This window comes from Triturus cristatus, chromosome 8 (genome assembly GCF_964204655.1).
Source record: "Triturus cristatus chromosome 8, aTriCri1.1, whole genome shotgun sequence".
Classification (NCBI taxonomy): Eukaryota; Metazoa; Chordata; class Amphibia; order Caudata; family Salamandridae; genus Triturus; species Triturus cristatus.
The window spans coordinates 161,780,371-161,801,281 of NC_140591.1; the positions used below are offsets into that span (position 1 = coordinate 161,780,371).

The 20,911-nt window shown below is 45.9% G+C and overlaps 1 protein-coding gene across 1 annotated transcript in view; it reads right to left on the minus strand.

Annotated features, from left to right (window-relative positions):
• Positions 1–20,911, minus strand: part of BACE2 (beta-secretase 2) — a 278,687-nt gene that overhangs the window by 98,933 nt on the left and 158,843 nt on the right. The window contains exons 3-4 of the mRNA XM_085621229.1: positions 16,068–16,284; positions 6,234–6,353 (exon numbers count right to left, since the gene is read on the minus strand). Of these exons, the coding sequence (XP_085477355.1) occupies positions 6,234–6,353; positions 16,068–16,284 (337 nt within the window). The remainder of the gene's footprint in view (positions 1–6,233; positions 6,354–16,067; positions 16,285–20,911) is intronic.

Here is a 20,911-nt window from a genome sequence, read left to right on the forward strand (position 1 = left end):
TTGTGAACAGCCAATTGATGGTGAACAGTAGTTTTATATTTTTTGCACTAGTGTTGTTGAAATACATTTCCGTCTACTTTTTTGGTCTATCTATAGAAAGATGGAGCCACCTGGAATCACTGATTTTTCAAAAACGAACTATAAGAAATAGTGAGAGACAGAGGGCTATGGTTCAGGCCATTCAACTCTTTGGCTTTCATGTATTTTTCACGATTTGCCATGGCTAGGATGAGCTGTCCATCAAGGCCAATGCATTTTGAACATGGTTAAATTGTCCCATTTGTGGTTACAGCAATGAGGCAATATATATCCTTTTGTTACACTGCAGATACAAAGGATATTTAGCATGCGAGTCAGTGTGTGCTAGTTGATGCTTTCAGTTTGCTGATACAACAACATTGAATTCGTTGGTTTATGGATTTTTAAGCGGTCTATGCTGTTTGGATGCCATTCCCCGTTATACATTCACTGATCTCCTTTGTGTATTTATTTGTTTTTCTTTGCAATCAGGATACCATGTTGGGTCTGAGACTTCATTGGTTGATGCATGCTTGCCTAATTATTCAAAGGAAATACTGACCCCGTCTCACAAGTATCTACTGTGCAATATTTTTTGTGTAGGTCTTTTAAATTCACCGCTTACAACACAAATTTCATCTTCTGACTCCTTTTCATAAAACTTCTTAGATGGTGCAAATTTCGACTGCATTGTGGTGGGACTTCATCACCATGACAGTCGAGGGCAGCTCAAACAAAGTCGCCCAACTACAATCAAAACCTTCCCCCAACACTATTAGCTTTGCCAATGCTGGTTACTCTATAATACATCAAGGTGCTATTAAAGAAATAATCCTTTATGCGGGGTGGGGATTTAATATTGTACTGCACGCATGCCTGAATAGGCAACCCGAAGCATGTGGCAGGGAAGCATTGGCCCAAATCCCAGTCATACGGGTTGATAGATGTGTGGAGAGACCTTCATTCCAGTGCAACCGAGTACAAGTTTTTTTCATCAGCACAGGACATCACACATTAATGTGCCTGGTTTCCTGTAGCATGCTTACTAAAACCTGTGAGGTCCATTTCCTACCTCATACACTGACCATTCATCGATGGTACAGACTTTGGACGACCCACCGTGCCTCGACCCTTCAATACATGGCGCCTAAAGGGATCGAAGTAGAGGGATCTGGTATTCCACACAGAGATACATGCTGCCATATTAGAATACTTTGACAAACAGAGCTGCAAGCGCTGGCATGTTATGGGAGGCCTTCAAGACCTACATAAGGGGAATATACAGCTCCAAAGAAGTCCTTGGGGGACACACTGAATCGCCTGAAATTAAACCTTAAAGAATTAGAGTTGGAACAAAGATTAAAAAAAAAAAGACACTAGACAGGTGCCAAACTACTCTTGAAGAGTTCAGGTAGGCAGCGGACTGAGGGGTCCTCTACCTCGGGAAACAAGTGAGGGCAACAGTTTGGTGAGGAGGATTTAACCTGGGAAAATGTGTGCCTGGTGGCCAGGTCTTGTACAGTCAAAGCTCCAATCTCTTGTACACAGATGGGAGATGGCTTCCTGTCGTCTGATATCATTTTGGCATTTACTCTGTAAAATTGCACCTTGTACACAACCAGGTCCTACTGGTCCCCACATGACCTTGCAACCTATCTTGATGACATAGCATTAGGTTGACAGGATGGCTAGGTGCAGGAGTGGCTTAATTCACCACTGATACTGGAGGTTAAGCGCATGATTAAGGCACTGGCTAGCGGTAAGGTCCTTGGTGGAGACAGCCTCCTTATTGAATTCTATAAGGAGTGCATCCAAGAGCTGGCTCCCAGATTTACCATGAGGCTACTTGTAAGGGCAACTTCCACTCTTGATGCTCGGGGCCACTGTCACTATTTTTAAAACCAGGCAAGGAGCCAACGTAACGTGCTAGGCAAGGAGCCAACGTAAAGTGCTTCCTATTGACTAGGCCTGGGTGGTGAACTCTGTGAAGTGGAGTTTTTACCTCGCTCGCGAAGGTTAAGTTGGCGGGTGCAAGGAAAATCCAGCGCTAGACCACTTCCCAGTGAGATTTCACAGCGCGGATGGTCACTCCCGTTCTTGTTGAGAAACCTTCCATTCGAGTTCAGGAAGCTGCCACTTGAGTAGAACTTCTACTGGAGCAGTTGAAAGAAGCACTTCTCAGTGCAGATAAAGTATTTGCAAAAATCTTCGCATAATGCTTGCAGCCACTTATAAAGTCTGACTGACCAGGCAATACCAACAACTGCATATCTAACTGATCCACAGCCCACGACCTCCGCACTCTGAAGATCCTCCTTCACCACGTAAATCTGCACCTCTCCAACGTGGCAGTAATCCTCCATACTGAAAAAGTGTTTGTTTCACTCTAATTGCCTTTCATACATGAGGGACTCTGTACTCTGGTTTTGAAAATGGTCGCTCTGCTTTACACAACTTTAAGTGTGAGGGTTTAAATTAATAAGGACCACTCAGAGAGGATACCAGTCAACAGAGGTAGATCAACAAAGACGACTGCTGTCCCCTTTGATATTCACACTAGCCATGGAACCTCTGGCATTGTTTCTTCAGGAACGACACATACACCGGGGGTTAGTGTTGGTGGTATATTGCTTATAGCCTCCTTGTGAATCATTCTATAGGTGTAGAACCTACGCATTAACCTTGCATCTATAACTAGAGTGGCAATACTGTTTGGGGGATTCTCAGGCCCCCGGAGAAAATCTGATATATTACCCATAACCAATGCTACAGAGAAGATACCTATAGAGTACCCCTTACAATGGTGCTCGGACACAGTAAAATATTTAGGAACTCATATCACCTGGGGCACCACTGAATTAGTGAGATGCAATTTCGGGGTCACTTTGACCTCACTGAGAAATCAAGGAGATTGTTGGTTCTGCTAACCACTTCCACTGCTCTCATTAAAATGATCATCCTACCCACATTTCTGTATTTGCAAATATTTAGCGAGTTTCCCTACGGAATTATTAGTAGTGACAATTGCTACTGTGATTGATGTTGAGTAATGAACAACCACGCATACATTGGTTCGTCCTCGCCAGACCAAAGATGGGTGGTGGTTTGTCACTGAAAGATCCTTATGTTAAGTATCTGGTGACAAGTATATTGTATTGAATATTGGCTAACTTCAATCGCCCCCATGCATTCGCAAATAGAATGTACATTGTGGACCCCTCCCCGCTGTCATCTGCTGGAGGGCGCAGTCACTACGAGACGACATGGACGCAATAGGCTACACCAGCAGATCCTGGAGGGAACTAGCACGTCTCATGCAATGCGATTCCCCTACTGTTTGCATACTGTAATGAGTTGTTCCAAATTACTCTGGAAAGTGCAGCGAAGAATATACAACAAAAAATCAGCAATATTTGTCCCCGGTGATCTTTTCCCTAATGCTCATTAATATCCCTTGCAGCTAACAAGAGAAAGGGTGGTGACACCCTGTTGAGTACGCTTTATCATCGGCTGCACTATGCTGCCAAAGCCGCTTTCCCACAGTTCCCGAGACCTCCTATAGAATTTGTACTTCTTACGAAGTATATGCAATAGGCCGCTGCAGGTAAATCCATCTAATTTCTGCATTTAGAGACACCAATGCTTGCCTCCTGCACAACTCTAAAAGCTAAGCAGGACTGGGAGAGGGAACTCGGATTAGCTATTGCAGATAAGACCTGGCTATACAGTTGTGCGCAGGTTAAAAATATACCTTTTACTGATAGACATAAGCTATTACATTTCACATTTCTTCATCGTTTTTACTACATCACAGTGGTCAACTTTACCCCAAATAGCTTGTAATAATTGTGTCTTATTTTTTTTTATTCAAACTTTGTTGTTTTGAAGTCCAGGCATGAGAAAGTACAGATATAAGAGGTAACGCACTTGCACAATACAGGATAAGGATGCAAATTACAAGCATTCTGTAAATGAAGTAGTGTAGACATGACATAAGCTATACTACGTCGTATTAAAGATAGCAGTACGTTACAGATCAATAAACTGAGATGCGCACTAGGTGGAAGATTGTTTTTCAGTTATCTCAGAAGTTCCAGTCACTTTGTGGGTGGTATTAAAGTAGAAAATCTAGGTTGTGGAAATCATTCTATTAACTGAGTGGAGCAGAGATTTTTTTAAGGGTTAGTTAAGGTACATGTTACCAAGTCAGGCTGCAGGCGAGAGGTCGAAGTCCGTCATCTAATAGTGGAGTGTGGTATATTGGAGTGTGCAAGAGTGCAGAAATGAGAGGAAGGAGAAGAGAGATTGGCAGGGGGAGAGGAGGTGACCCTTGGGGTGTCGGTATTGCACAGTCTGATGTGGCGTAGGGGGGAGCAGGTCTGCAAGGTGTGAGGTGTGTGTAGGGGATATTTTGTGTTGGAGAGCCGACTATCTGTAAATAAATGTCGAGCGAGTTCCAGAGGCCTCTTGAAGCATTAGTGTGGTGTAATTTTTTTCTATGTAATATTGCCAGCCCCTCTGGTTGATCTTAGGGTATTCCACTATTTTTCATTGCAGGATTCTGTGGTTTCTTTCCAGTCTGACAGGATAATATTGGTGCAGAGTGCAAGCATGAGGTCAAGAAGGGAGTGGTCTTGTTGTGGTAGATCAACGGGAGGGTCATGAGTGTAGCGGCCCAGAAATTCTGCGAGAAGAGTCGGTGTGAAGGTAGTGTTGAAGATGTTCTGAACGGAATGCTGAATCTTGGTCCATAGGGGTTGGACCAGTTTACAGGTGAAGAACATGTGTTCGCGTGTTCCAGATGCCTCTTCGAAATGCCAGCATATATTAGTCCGTTTTAACCCCAGTTTGTGTAACCTAGCAGGGGTCCAATGGGATTTGTGGATGGTCCAAAACCTTGTCTGGGCAATTGACGGAGTAATTTTTCATTGGAAAAGGGAATACCTCATTCTTCGGCAGATGGGCTCCAAGAAGTGTGGTGATGAAGATGGCGGGATTTGAGCTAACCAGTTGTTTTTTCATGATGTACCACCTCTGGGGTTCTAACATTTTATAGACGCGTGAGGCTACATCACCTGATCTCTTGAGGTTCCTCAATAGATCAGGCAGGTCCGGTTTGTGGGGGATTCTTGAGGATTCTGGTCGATACTTTGAGTTTTAGGAAATGTTGAAACTCGATTGCAGGTAGATCATGGCGTGCACTAAGCCCAGCAAAAGTAGTGGGGTTAGTCGATGTGGCAAGATCGCTAATGCAGTGAATGCCTTTCTGCCCAGAGTTTCTAGAACAGTGTTTTCCCATCCAATTTGAATTTGTGATTGTGCCACAGGGAAGCTATAGTGGAGTCCTTGAATCTGTTGGGGAGTGTTTTGTCAATGCGGGGAAGTGGGGCATGTTAAATGTGAAAAAGACTTGGTCATGTTCCAAACTACAAGACTATTGGGCGGATGTCTTCTCCCTAAGCAACATGGCGACTACATATCTTCCAAGGGACACAAGATTGGCACTCTTTGGGGTCACGGCAGATATTTAAAAAATTGAGCAATGCTTTGATATGGCCCTCTCACTCTCTAAACAATGGCTAGTAATCTACTGGTCGAGCAGAGCTGTGCCCAAAAGGAACTGTTGATTACGAGATATGGCTGTATGACATTACAAAGCATGCCTTTACCACGCAATGCCTTTACCATGCATATACCTTTACAAGGCATGCTGAGAACCGGGCACCACAGGAACTATTCTTCAGGAATCATCTATGCAACACTGCCACCTCCCCACCCACCTGCTGATCCACAGGCCTCGTACCAACACTTTACGTCCATGTCAAGACTGCCTCTCCCTAAAATGACACTTAAGGTCATGAGAAATCAGGTGTATGATTAACAGATACATTTTCCTGTCACAACTAAAGTAGTAAAAATGTAGATTAACAATGCTCTTTTGCTGGCATTGGCGATTTCAGCATCCATGGTATCAATAAAACTAGTTTTTAAGGACTGTCTAATTTGGTCCTTCCTGAAAAGCCTCGCACATAAATCTTACCAGGTCACCAATGGAATGGAATTGGCATTCACATGAAAAAATAATTACAAAGGTTAGAAGTTAGCATTTACCCTTTCTAAGGGTAGGATTAAACCACCTGTCTAAGGTTTGTTCTAGTTTCTGAAGCACATACATTTTACGCAAGGTTACAGAGTCAAGGATAGCAGATACTTACAAGGCTGCCACCACGATCCGATGCTGCGAACACTGAACCACACATCTGGAGCGAGAAGATGTTTGGGATGTGCTCCTGATTCACAAGGGAGTCAAAGAACGTGGTCACCGAACTTGATGGCTAAAAAGGAAAATGCATCAGCTTAATATGGGATCATGGTCCCATTAGAAATCAGTTCATATCATTCATTATACAGGTATGATCCAATCAATGCTAATCAAAGAGTTCATCGTTCAATCAGGAATCATCTTATATCAACAAAACGATTCAGCAGTAACCTTATGTTGCACTAAGTATCAAGTCTGGAGCCTGTACATGCAGGTATATGCTTTGCCATTCTGGGTCCAGCACAAAGTTAAGAAGCTTCTTGAAATCAGGTTAAATGCTGAAAGCTCCCACAGGCATGACATTGAGGGGAGTCGAGAATTTCACCCTTATTACAGTGTATGATCATGAATTTATTTGTCTCTGTAGTCCCTGATAAGGTCTGGTTTCAAAGTTAGGTATCAATCAATGAGGATTTACAAAGCGCGGCAAATCACCTGTGAGGGTCTAAGGGCGCTGGAGTTGCTAGCTGCTTCATGGAGAAAGCAGTGAAAAACTAGGCAAAAGCAGAAGAAAGTACTCAGAGAAGCGGGTGAGAGAAATGAGAAGGCAGGAAATAAACAAGGCAAGAGCATGAGAAAGCACTCAGAAAAATGGGGGGGGGGGGAGAAAGGAAGCAGAAAGCAGCAAAAAAAAAAAAAAATAAAGGCTGCAGAAGCAGGGGAAAACATTCAGAAATACTGGGGGGGGCTGGAGGGTAGTAGAACGGTGCAGCACTACTGGGAGCTGGGCCTGGCCCCTGAGGTATCCGAGTCAAAGATGCATCCTTCGCCCATGTTGTCCATTGAGCAGGAAGTAAGGCTTTGTAAAGCAGGAACCTAGGTAATAGAACTAAAAAGGTGTTGTAAAAAGTATAAGTCAGGGTGCAAACAAGAATTGTAAACAAGCGAAGGTGTCCTCCTCCATTTGGTTCTCTGGGTCTCAGACGTGAATACGGTTGTTGATTGATGGAAAATTAGATGCTTCTTCAGAGAGGAGTATTCCACTCTAATGAAGTGGACAAGTGAGGGAATAATCCTGATCTATGGTAGGATGTTATTCCATAGCCTGGTTTACAAGGATTGTTATTAAATGACACCGGAGCAGGCTTGAGCATCTTTTCCTGCTTTCCTCAAACGCCTTTGGTATTACTAAATGCTAGTAGACGTTCACTTTTTGGCATGACAGCATGATCGTATGCCAATGATGGAACACCTTTAACTGTGAGCCTGCACCATCTTAAAGATGCAGGTGCATGGAGGAGAGAATCTCCAAGGAAAGGCTCCCTATATGCTAACAGTAGAGGTAGCCTTTACTCCTAATTAATGCACCTAACCCCAAAGTGAGCTCTTTGCCAAAGGGTACAGTAAGTCTCAAGACCCCCCTCACCAACAAGCAGATGCAGTCACTGACTACACCTCTCACCACCATCGAGGGTCCGTAGCCTCCATTCCAACAGAAGAAAAGTGGTGTCCTGCAGAGATAGTGACAGTGAGTTAGGACCACACTGCCAGTGTCTCTGAATTGGCATAAATCACCACTGAATGCTAAAGGATTCCTCAAGGTACCCCCATGAGGGCCAGATACATTAATCTGGTCACCAACTTCCCTCTTTTAGGCCTAGGTTTGAGTGTTAAAAGGCAATTCTCAGGTATCCATAAACTTGTTGATCTGGTATTCACCGATAGTACATCAGTGACCTCTCTCCAATACCCACAAAGTGCTGAAAATGCCCAGAAAACATGAATTAGATCAACTGATGACTGAGGACATCTCTGCCACTTGCCAAGAGATTCAGGATAAATTCTGTGAAGTCTGTCAGGAGTTACATAAACTATAGGTAATTTTTTACACTGGATTCATTTAACTCCCAGATTCCTAGAGACTTTAGTAAAAAGAAATTCAAGATATGCATCTATTCCTTGTGCATGAATTGTCTGGACAAATCTATTTCTCACCTCTGGCGCAGTGAGTCAATACTCAAGTCTGCTCAGACATAGCACAGTTTAATATCAGCCTATCCCTTGTGTCAGCATCACTTGTAATGTCTTGTGCACATGAGGCTCAGTATTTACACATTTCCCTACGTTTTTAAGAGCTCGGGAAACAGGTCAGAATCTTGCCTGCTGGTAAGTAACATTGCCATAGCAGGGTTTCCAGGACATAAGCCACCATGGTCAGGAATTTGCCACTGCTAGTAGACTGGATTAAAGCAAACTCAAGGAGACGATGGACGGAGTGCTGAAACTTTTCAAACACTCACCCCCCAGTCACAGATCTGGGGTGAATCCATCATCATTCTTTAGCTCACTTTGCCACCCCAGTTCAGACAGCTATATGAAAATCAGTCTTGACCCTGTGCCTCATGGGAACAGTCCAGCCCGAACTGCCAAGCCATGTCTTCCCTGGACCGGAAACAAGCATCCTGGGACCGGTTTTGGGCTAACAGCCCTCTTCAGCCAGGCTAGCTTGAATCCAGTGGCAAAGTGAGCAACGGACCCACGTCTGGGCATACCCTGCCAACTTAGGGCGAACAAAGCAATGGATTAACCATCTCAGCATTCATATTCAACACCTCTGGCATCAGCCAGCTATAACCATTTGCTCTTAATATTTGCTTACGATCGTCGCCTTGAGGGGAAATTGCAAAGTTCTGCAGTAATTCTCAAAACCAGGGGCATTAAAACCTCCCCTGGAGACAGGAGCTGTAGAGTTATTTTGCACCTTCATCCGCCCCACAACAGTTTGAGCAGAACGGCAACCACCACCACCACCACCACCACCATGTGTGCCTGGGCATGAACCATTATGTTGGAAAAAAAGAGGACAACAAAGGGAATAAAACAATTTTAGAGAGGGCAAGTCTTGAGGCTTTGTCCGTGCTAATAATCTTACCTAAATTTCCCTCAATGATGTCCACCTCCTCATGCCACCTGGATACCTAGATATTTAAATGTCCTCCTAGACCACCATATGGAAAGTGTAGGTAGCAGATCCGACAGTTTCTCCCCCAAACCAGAGTAGCAACAGGCGGGATTGGTCTCAGTAAGGTTTGCGGTTGCAAACTGCGCCAAAGTGGCCTAATTGTCACGGAAGGGATGTCCAGGTCAAGTCTCGAATTCTGAACATAAAGCAAGACATCATCCACATATGAGATTTTAAGAGTATAGGCACACAGTAAGAATCTTCTAGGGGTTTCTTTGTTCCCAATACCACCTAATTAGGGCTGTCAATAGTTCAATCAATCAGGGGTTTGTGAAGCGTGCTCCTCACCCGTGAGGGTCTCAAGGCGCTGGGGTGGGGTGCAGCACAGAGTCAGCCGAAGAGCCAGGTCTTGAGGTTCCTCCTGAAGGTGTGTAGAGTGGGGGAGCGTCCGATGTTGATCGGGAGCTCATTTCAGGCCTTTACCCAGACGCAGGTGAAGGCTCTTCCACATTCTCTGGCTCTACGGATGTGCGGCGTTTCGGTGAGGGCAAGGTCGGCGGAGCGGGGGTTTCTCTTGGGTATGTGGAAGGAGACCATTGTTGAGGTATTGGGGCCCAGTGTGGTGGAGGGATTTGTAGGCGTGAGTGAGTAGTTTGAAGGTTGCTCTCTTCTCGACGGGGAGCCAGTAGAGGTCTTGCAGGTGTTGGGTGATGTGTTCATATCGTGGGATGCAGAGGACGAGCCTGGCCACGGTGTTCTGGGTGGTCTGGAGCTAGCAGAGCAAGGATTGGTTGCTTCTGGCATTGTGGGTGTTCCAGTAATCCAATCTGCTTGTTATGAGTGCACTGGTGACGGTCTTTCTGGATTTGGACGCGGAGGGTGTTGAAGCAAGCAACATCATTGATCTGTCGGGTCATGGTGAGGGAGGAGTGGAGTATGATGCCGAGCTTCCGGGCATGGTCCATGGGAGTAGGTGAGTTGCCGAGGGCGGTGGGCCACCAGGAGTTGTCCCATGCCGAGGGGCTGGGTCTAAGGACAAGGACTTCTGTCTTCTCAGAGTTGAACTTCAGGCAGCTGCTGCTCATCCAGGATGTGATGTCTTTCATCCCTTCCTGGAAGCGGAGTCTGGTGGTGTCTGATTCCTTTGTGAGAGAGGATGAGCAGGGTGCCGTCGGCGTTGGACAATGGCGGCGAGGGGACAATGTAGATAAAAGATGGGGAAATAAAGAGAAGAAATATCTATTTTGACTAATTTAGGTACAACTTCTATGGTAATGAACCAGCGTCATTGTATGGACTACCTTTGTGTGCCTCGGTACTTGTGTATGTAAAGGGGCCATTTAGATGTTGAAGAACGTGGGGCTGAGCGATGATCCTTGGGGTACTCTGCAGTTGATCTTGGTGGGTTCGGAGAGGAAGGGCGGAAGTCTAATCCTTTGGGTTCTGCCGGTGAGAAAGGAGCAGATCCACACGAGGGCGGTTCCCTGTATGCCGGCGTCCTGGAGTCTGTCGGTGAGAGTGCGATGGGAGACTGTGTCGAAGCCTGCAGAGATCAAGTAGGATGAGGGCGGCGGTGTGGCCCAGGTCGAGGAGGGTGCGGATGTAGTCTGTGGCGGGAAGGAGGGCGGTCTCGGTGCTGTGGTTGCTGTGTAATCCAAACTGGGAAGGGTCGAGGATGAAGTGGTCTTTGATGAAGTTCATTAGCTGAACATTGACAATCTTCTCAGTGACTTTGGCTGCGAAGGGGAGGAGAGAGATCGGTAGGTTGTTCTTCAGGTCCGTCGGGTCAGCCGAGGGCTCCTTGAGAAGGGTCTAGACTTCTGCCTGTTTCCAATCATCGAGGAAAGTGCCGGATTCGAAGGTGGCGTTGATGGTGCGTCGTAGCTCGGGTGCTATGGCAGCGGTGGCTCTGTGGAAATGTGCGGTGGGGGCTCCGGAGTTAATGCTTTTCATGGTCCTGGCGGTGTCTTCTGTGGTGACAGGGATCCAGGCAGAGATGGTAAATTGGCTGTTGTACCTGGAGTAAGGAGTGCTTTTGATGTCTGTTCGTTTAAGTTATCGTATAGGGACTGGATTTTCAGATGGAAGTAGGAGTTTATTGCAAAGGCCCTGGGAGGGTGTGACGTCCGTAACTTCGCTGGGGGGTTTGGTGAATTCCTGAATGAAGCTGAAGAGTTCCTTTGCGTTGCTGGCAAACATTTTGTTCTGGATGAAGGTCCTCTTGGTGGATCTGTTGAGTTGGTGGTATTATGTCATGGCCTTCTTGTAGGTGGTTCGATCTTCCGAGGTTTTGCTGTTTCTCAATCTCTTCTCAAGACGTCTGCAGGTGCGTCTGTATTCTTGGAGGTCAGAGGTGAACCAGGTGGCTTTCCGGGATGATGTCCGTCTGAGTTGGGGCAAGCTTGTCTGCGCAGTTGGTGATACATCTGTGTAGTTCGTTGGCTGCAGAGTTGACGTCAGTCGCGGGAGGGAGATCTATTTGGTTCAACAGCTAATGCAAACAGCAGTGGTGATAATGGGCACCCTGCCTGGTCTCTCGATGCACTTACCTTCTCTAGATTATTTTACCGTTTTAGACACTAGCCATAGGTGCACTGTAGAGCAGCCATATCCATCATACAATTTTGCTCCAAAAATCTATTCCATCCAAGACATTGAGCAAATATTGGAAACTTTATCCACATCTGTAAAGATCATAGGTGGTTGGGGCCTTTGAAGAAATGATGGTCTAGTAGTAGCCCTCTGACGTTCGATGAGGTATTTCTGCCAGACCCAAAACCGGATTGATCTGGATGTATCAAACTGGAGAGGAGATGACATTTTAATCACTAACCTCTTGACCAATATTTTTGCATCAACCCATGCCCACAGACCAAAAGGTGTCATGGTCCTAGGTAACTTTCTAACACAGCACGGGAAACGTATTAATAAGCTTGCTTAAAAAGGCAAGTCTTCAGCATCTGTCTGAGCTTTCCATAATTGGAGGTGATCCGGAGTTCCAAAGGCAAGGAGTTGCAGACACAAGGGGCAGTGACTAAGAACCTGACCTCACCTATTCGGTTTCACTTAAAAGAGGAATCACAAAAAATGTACGCAAGTGGATCTAAGATCTTTAGTGAAGGGATATTTATGAATCCAAGATTCAATAAAAGCTGGACTTTTCATGCTCAAGGCTTTCAAAATGGTGCAACACATTTTGAATGGGAATCTCTGGACAACTGGGAGCCAGTGGAGGTCTTTTGTCACTTGAGCGATATAGCAACGTTTTAGAAGTTGATAAATCAGCCAAGTAGCCTGATTTTGGATCAACTGGATCCTTTGTGTGAGGTGATTAGGAGGACCCAAGCACACAGAATTGGCATACCTTTGGCCATGTCAAGAATTGACTACTATAACTTGGACCAAGGAGTCAGTAGTCAGAAATGTCCATCTTCTTAATTCTGCAAAGTTGGAGAAAGCAGAAAGATATCACTGAGCCAATTTGTGGTTTCAGAAAAAGATTCTCATCATTCATAACACCAAGACGCTTTACTAACTTTTTTTTTATGGGGACCCACCTCATTGGGCCAATAGGAGGGGCTCCAGAGTTCTAGTTTACTTTTGGTAACTACTAGCTCTGCTTTGTTAGATGTTAGTTTCAGGTGATTGCTGTTCATCCAATGCATAGATTGTGGCATGGTTCAAACCCATTGTTCTTTTGCCCACCATGCCACCTTAGTTTGGACCCAGCCATATGTAAATCTGTCTTGGACTTGCTCCAATAGGAACAGTCCAATGAGGTTAGCAGGCTCATCGGAAAGGTAAAAAGACTAACTGGCACTGCTAAATTCCCAAATGGGAGAAGAATGGGCATCCAAATGCTGAGTGCCAAGCGGCTCGTGTACCCATGGTGTGATCTTTGCCCAGTCTATGGTGTCACAATCTGCTTTGTGCTATCCTCCTGCACATTGTTCTACTACCACTTATCTGCAGAATACACACGTACTAAACAGTGGAGCAATAATTCACCTCCACAAAGCAGTAATAAGTTTCCCTTCAAGGGACTGTATAATAATCCTGCCACCAAACAAAAAAAATCGCAGCATGGAAATTCCTATGGGTCATTCATGTTGGTAGTTCTGCCATCAGGGCTATTGAGAAGCCTAGATTGTACCTTTCACAGTTTCAAAACCAAGAGTGTACCCACCAGCTACTATAGGTGTCCACTGGAAATTGTCAAGAGATGACGCAACTGCAGAGACAGGTTTTCTTGAGGGAGTAGTTTAGGAGTAGGTGGGTGGAGGAATTGGGGAAATAGGCACAGGCCTACATCAGGCACATACCTCCCGCCAGTCCATCTCTCCTCTAGGAGTATAACAATTAGAAAACCTACAGAGGACAGGCTGGGTAAAGTAAGAGATTACGAGGGTGGACGAGTCAGGAAGGTGATAGGCTGGAGTCAGGCCACAGACCAAGGAGCAACCAGTAAGTTGGAGAGAGGATGGCTACGGAGGTCGAGAGGGAAGGTCCATTGACCGGTCCACCAACACACTCCAATTTGGTATCACCCTGGTTATAGGCACCACAATGAACTTAGTGTTTGCAAGAGGGGGAGGATGTCTCCTTGCTTGTCCCTGGATTGGCATGACTGTGTATTCTAACCTTAAGTAGCAAGTAATGTTATTAAATTGGAGCTCTCAGAGCTTTTGCATTAATATCTCAGGAAACCCAAAACATTGCAATATTTTTTCCAACCGTATATGCAATAGTGGATTGCTATTTATTTTTAATACCCAACAAGATGACCAGGTACTGTAACATTTCCTCAAGTGTCTCCCACTTATAACAACCGTTGCTTCTAAGCTTTAATTTGTTCACATCACCCAGTGCACACCAAAAAACAGAAAATAGTTTGTTACAGCTTGAGTATCTTCTACGCAAATTAAGTCACTTGTATGAAATTTTGATATGGCTTCTCCTCATTAGAGTCAAACCATCTCTGGCCTACATTTGGCCTAGGAATACAGTTTCTATTTTGTAGCCATTCAAGGCTAGACTTGTGGAAATCATCCTATGGTTAGATTTGTGTGTTGTGGTGGTTTTTACATAAAGCTGTTATTACTACACATGTGGTAAGCAACTATATGTCATTTGATGTTTATCCTCAAGAGCGGGCAGATAAGCACTGAACAGTTTAGGAGAACCCTTGAGGAACTCCCTTGCTGTGCATGGATACAGCTGGATTCAAGCATTCAGTCTGTGCAAAGCGTGAACTGTAGGCAAGGAATGATTTGATCAGAGAGAGTGCAGAACCTTTAAAACATAAGCCGCGTTGAAGTCTTTGCAGCAAAACAGAATGGTCCACGGTGTTAAAAGCGACATGAACATTGAGTAGGATGAGAAGAGAGTCGGCTTCATTGGATGGGTATTCAGCAAGCTCTTCTGCAATGTCTTAGTACTATGACCTTGACGAAAACCAGGTCCCTTGGTGTTGAGAAGTTAGTGGATTTGCAGCAATGTTTAATTTGATGGTTGCCAGGAGGATCAGTAAATTTGGGCACGGTTTGCAGTATATAGTAAAGGCCCACGTTCGCTTTTTTCCTGCATTTTGAGAGCTTTATTTCCTTCAGTAAAAGTAGCACAATTTTGCTTGAGAGGAAATCCTTAATGCAAAGAGGTACAATGTTGTATTAAAAGAAGGCGTGTAACAATGTTTAATGTGTTCCTCATGAGAGGGGAAAGGGGAAGTAGCAGATTAAATACCCAGTTGGAGGTCATGAACTGGCTTGGAAGATTTTTATAATTTTGTTATTATAATAAAGACCGCATTGATACATACTGCTGCCTGGGGTGTTCTATCACCACATTGGGTCTCTACTATCACAGCTTTACATGCCAACACGTGTTTCACTACAATTTGCTTCTTCAGGGCAACCTCTAAAACAATGGAGCTTAGCCAAAGTTTGCAGTAAGTAAGCACTCCTTTTCTCCTTGAGATTTTCAAAGCAATTTCTATAGATTCCATCTTTAACCACAGCTCACAATATTTTTAAATTTAACAACTCCGTTTAAGCATTTGGATAATCACTCAGAGAGGTTACCATGCCAGTATCATTGGATAACCTTCCCAGAAGTCATTTAAAAATAATCTAAAACCCTTTCCAAAAACAGAAAATAGGTTCTGCGCCAAAAGCTGAGATGCAGATGTAAAGAGAAATAAATATGACCATTAAAAGTGTGAATGATTAACATACCACAATACATCATGCATTTTATATTTTTGTCAACAAGGCCCAATGTGGGCTATTTGGATAGCGAAGAAAACTAATACAAGACCCTATTTCAGTCGAACCATGCTCTTACGTTGTGGAATGCCAATGCTACAAATTTAGAGATGCCTTAGGCACAACAGTGACCGCTCCAACCCACCCAGGAGGTACAGAATAAGGGTTTTTCAGCTCAAACTTCACTGCCAAAGTTTAACACACATTCACAATGCTACAGGTTTCTAAAAGCTTGCAGGGTGCATGTTTACAGGTAACAGACCGCTTTCTGCCATCAAGGATCCTTATTCCACACAGGTCTTTTATTTTAGACATTCCTTTAACCTGGAACTTAAGTCTAACGGAGGTGACCCAGAACTACAGTTCTCATAAGACAATGATAAATGGAAGGCCAGGAATTAAAAACGTAGGTCCCCGATGGCACGGAGTAGATGGCTTAAATAACTTTAAATATACTGCATTGTGCAACACTGCCCTACGAAACTCCACGTGGGTATCCAATGTCCTACAACCTACTGCATAGCATCCATTACCATTAGCGATAAAAAAAAGGACATCTTACCTTAGCTAGAGAACCATATGCAAGTCCGAGGATGCCTATCCATTTAACTCCTGGTAGGAAGAAGCTCTCAGATTCAAGAATTGAAGCAATATTTATAGTAAAGTTGCCACTGAGTCCTTGGGGGACTGAGATGACATCTTGTCCGAGCACCCCAGTCCAGCTTCCTTGAGTGTACTGAACACTAACCTGAATTCCGAGCGAACGATATGTGATCGACCTGTAAATAGACAAGTAAAAATTACTGTGCCATGTAGTTCCAAACAATCATGGAAAATAAATACAGAGGAACGAGATTTTTTTAATGCGGAATGCAATACGAATATTTAAACAGAGGCTAATGTGCGGGAAGCGAGAGTGTTTAGACAATTGTTACTGAAAGGTTCAACTTGTGCAAACTTGAAACACAAGCTTAGGAAACATGACCCAAGGTTGCTTTTTCACTTTCTAATGTACACAAAGTAAGTATCAACAGAACCCACACTTCTTTGGTAGCAAGAATTCTACTTCAGTAGGTAAAAACAAATTCCCTATTGCAAACTGAGAAAACCCAGGGAACAGCCTTCAACACTAAATAGGTAAGGAAAACATTTGCAGAAAGATACCAAAAAAAAAAAGAAAAAAAAAAAAGAAAAAAAAAAATGTAAAAAAGGCATTTGAAAAGCCAAAATGTTATGCCTATTGGCTTTGCCGATGTAGACCTGTGGACCTATTGACTTTGACGATGCTTTTTGCTGATCTGTGTTCAGCATTGTCAAAGACAAAAATTGGGTATTTCCGATGCTGAACCGCATCAGGAAAAAAAAAACCATAAAAGCACAATGATGTGTAGACATGCAATCCTATGGTGCATTGTGTGATGACGTATATGCAGGAATGCGTCACCATATGTTGTAACGAGGACACCATTTTGTTTTTTAGGTCGATCCTAGGCAGTGCACATGCGCCGTCTGCAAGACCTGCTGTAATCAGTATATGGAGTAAAATCCCGCCTGCTGCTTGTCATTGGGTCACTCCGGCGTTCCTCTGCTTTCCTGGCTCCTTATTGGCTGGTGTTTGAGACTTCATTTCCGTTTCATAGCATGGTAGCACTGACCAACTACAGTTTAGGTATGTTGTAGGGCTGCATCTGTTAAGGGTCTACTTCGTTGATTATTTTATTTTTTATTCGCTATGGCACGCACTTCACGGGTCGCCATACGCATAAGTTTAATACATGCACAGGCGCGGAGCTCTGTTTAAGCACAGCGCCCGCATTCATGTTTCTCCTTTTGCTGTCTGAGTGGAGTGGTGCAGGGTAGAGTGCAGTGTCATGGAGTTGAGTGATACAGGGTGGTGGCGTAGAATGGAATGGCATAAAGTGGCGCAGTAGCGGAGCGGCGCAGTAGCAGAGTGGCGTGGCGCAGTAGCAGAGTGGCGCGGCGCAGTAGCGGAGCGGTAGCAGAGTGGCGCGGCACAGTAGCGGAGCGGTAGCAGAGTGGCGCGGCACAGTAGCGGAGCGGTAGCAGAGTGGCGCGGCGCAGTAGCGGAGCGGTAGCAGAGTGGCGCGGCGCAGTAGCGGAGCGGTAGCAGAGTGGCGCGGCGCAGTAGCGGAGCGGTAGCAGAGTGGCGCGGCGCAGTAGCAGAGCGGTAGCAGAGTGGCGCGGCGCAGTAGCAGAGCGGTAGCAGAGTGGCGCGGCGCAGTAGCAGAGCGGTAGCAGAGTGGCGCGGCGCAGTAGCAGAGCGGTAGCAGAGTGGCGCGGCGCAGTAGCAGCGCAGTAGCAGAGCGGCACGGCGCAGTAGCAGAGCGGCACGGCGCAGTAGCAGAGCGGCACGGCGCAGTAGCAGAGCGGCACGGCGCAGTAGCAGAGCGGCACGGCGCAGTAGCAGAGCGGCACGGCGCAGTAGCAGAGCGGCACGGCGCAGTAGCAGAGCGGCACGGCGCAGTAGCAGAGCGGCACGGCGCAGTAGCAGAGCGGCACGGCGCAGTAGCAGAGCGGCACGGCGCAGTAGCAGAGCGGCACGGCGCAGTAGCAGAGCGGCACGGCGCAGTAGCAGAGCGGCACGGCGCAGTAGCAGAGCGGCACGGCGCAGTAGCAGAGCGGCACGGCGCAGTAGCAGAGCGGCGCAGTGGCGCGGCGCAGTAGCAGAGCGGCGCAGTGGTGCGGCGCAGTAGCAGAGCGGCGCAGTGGCGCGGCGCAGTAGCAGAGCGGCGCAGTGGCGCGGCGCAGTAGCAGAGCGGCGCAGTGGCGCGGCGCAGTAGCAGAGCGGCGCAGTGGCGCGGCGCAGTAGCAGAGCGGCGCAGTGGCGCGGCGCAGTAGCAGAGCGGCGCAGTGGCGCGGCGCAGTAGCAGAGTGGCGCAGTAGCAGAGCGGCGCAGTAGCAGAGCGGCGCAGTAGCAGAGCGGCGCAGTAGCAGAGCAGCGCAGTAGCAGAGCGGCGCAGAGGCGCAGTAGCAGAGCGGCGCAGTAGCAGAGCGGCGCAGCGGCGTAGTAGCAGAGCGGCGCAGTAGCAGAGAGGCGCAGTAGCAGAGAGGCGCAGTAGCAGAGAGGCGCAGTAGCAGAGAGGCGCAGTAGCAGAGAGGCGCGGCGCAGTAGCAGAGAGGCGCGGTAGTGGAGCCGCGCAGAGTGAGGTAGGGTGCAGTGACATGGAGTACAATGGTGTAGAATGCAGAGACGGACTATTGTAGATTAGAGTATAGTGACGTAGAGTGCAGTGGCTACAGTAGAGTGCATTGGCATACAGTGATTAGAGTAGAGTGCAGTTGCGTAGAGTGGTGTAGAGTAGCGTGGTGCAGAGTAGATTGTTTCAGAGTAGAGTGGCGCAGAATGAATAGGTGCATGGTAGAGTGGAGTGCTGCAGGGTAGAGTAGTGGCATAGGGTGCAGCAGCATGGAGTGCAATGGTGCAGAGTAGATTAGAGCGGTGTACAGGGGATAGTATAGAGTGCACTGGCATAGAGTGTAGTAGTATACTCTAGTAGAGCTGATTGGAGTAGAGTGGAGTCGAGAGGAGTAGGAGTGGTGCAGAGTGCACTGGCATTGAGGATCGTAAACGGAAGTGGCGTAGGGTCGAATGCTGCAGACTAGAGTGCAGTGACGCAGTGTGGAGTGGTGTAGAGTGGCACAGCATAGTGAGAGTGGTGTACAATGGAGTGGGGTAAAGTGGAGTATGCATGGTGTTGTACAGCATTGTCATTACAGACAAAACATCTTCAACTGAAGTGACCATTGCAGTTGCAGAGACATACAGTTTTACCGATACAAATACACAGAGCACAAACTATAATGTGTGGAAATGTCATCACCTGGCATATTGATTTGTCCTGATGGGATTCAAATATTTGCAGGATTACCCCTTGTAGTCAGCACGATGGTCATATAAAGCCTCTCACTTTGAAGTCCGAGAAAGAAAAGAAAACATCAAGCTACCTGGGAAGATGGAGCCTGACATCTGACCTCGGTCTTTGAATGCACAGCAAATGTGACAAGATAGGTGCAAGATTTAAAGGCCTGTTTACAGAAAGGGAGTGCTCAGTAGGAGACTGTAAATGTGCGAGTTTGTCCCTTCCCTTGACCAAACCTTGAAAGCCTAGGACAAATAAAGCCAGCAAATAGAAAGCAAGAAAATGTGAGTTACAAACCAAAAAGCCAATGGTAAGCAGTGGATGGAATGCATTCCCAGGAAAACTTTGTCAAATGTCCCCAAGAGGATGTTAGCAAACCGGAAAGCTGCAATGGCTGTAGCCTCCAAAAAGAATAAAAATACTTTTAAAAAAGCATGGAAGAAAGAAAAGGGAGGTGTGGAAGGAAGATTAAACTCTGCCAAGCACATGAGCAACCAGGAATAGGGGAGAAACCGAGGTGGTTAAAATACAATAAATAAATAGAAATAAAAGCCAAATAAAATGCAAAGTGGGAAAGAATCACCTGCGGTCGCTGCAGGTAAGCGTGGTGGGGCCTGGTGAGGAGAAATTTCGAGCGACGACCACGAGGGAAAATGAAATAAATAATACATTTTCCCTCGTGGACGTCGCTCGAAATCCCCCCTCACCCGGCCCCACCGCTCTTACCTGCAGCGGCTGCGGCCAGAAAGAAGGATGGGGCGTAGAGGAGCAAGAGACGTGTGGAGGTGTCAATACCTCTTGGACCTCCCTCCCCAGACCTGCAAGGTTGTATTTCCAACACCCTGGTGCAAGGACTTAGTTCAATGCACCAATACAAACTAGAAATTCAGTGGACAGCGACCCGTACACAACCCACTGAGCAGTATTATGCAAGAAGTATTCCTGGTACTGATAATTTCCACTCGTTGAGTTCAGGGACCCAGTGGAATCCTGAAGCCTCTTTTGTAACTGAAAAGAGCATTCAAAATGCCACTGAGAAAAAGAGGATCTACTTTAAAATGTTTATTTGTAAAACCCAAGTCTAGTGCATAAAATATGAAAGGTAACCACACAGACTGTGAAAATAAATCTTAGCAGGAGAGAATTAATTGGCAAGCCTATAAATCAAGTTTCTTAAGACGGATCACACCGCATTCCTTCTCTTGGAATAAAATAGCCGTTTAGCTCTTCTTCATCAGTGCTTTTGACTGGGAATGGTGAGCAATGCCAGGCAGAAGAACACTGATCTGCACCGCTCTGACCGAGCCTGGCCGCCTCTGGTGCCCACCACGACCTCGGGTGCGATAGTCAAAGACTCTCTAATGCATGGTCCGACACCTAGGTTTTTATAGTACCCGATTTCCCATTTTATCTTATATTTACAATATAAAACAGTATGTGCAGACATTAAAAAATGATTAAACAAATATGGGATAAATAAATCATCTCCATTTACATGTAGACTATATACTCATATTAGGATAAA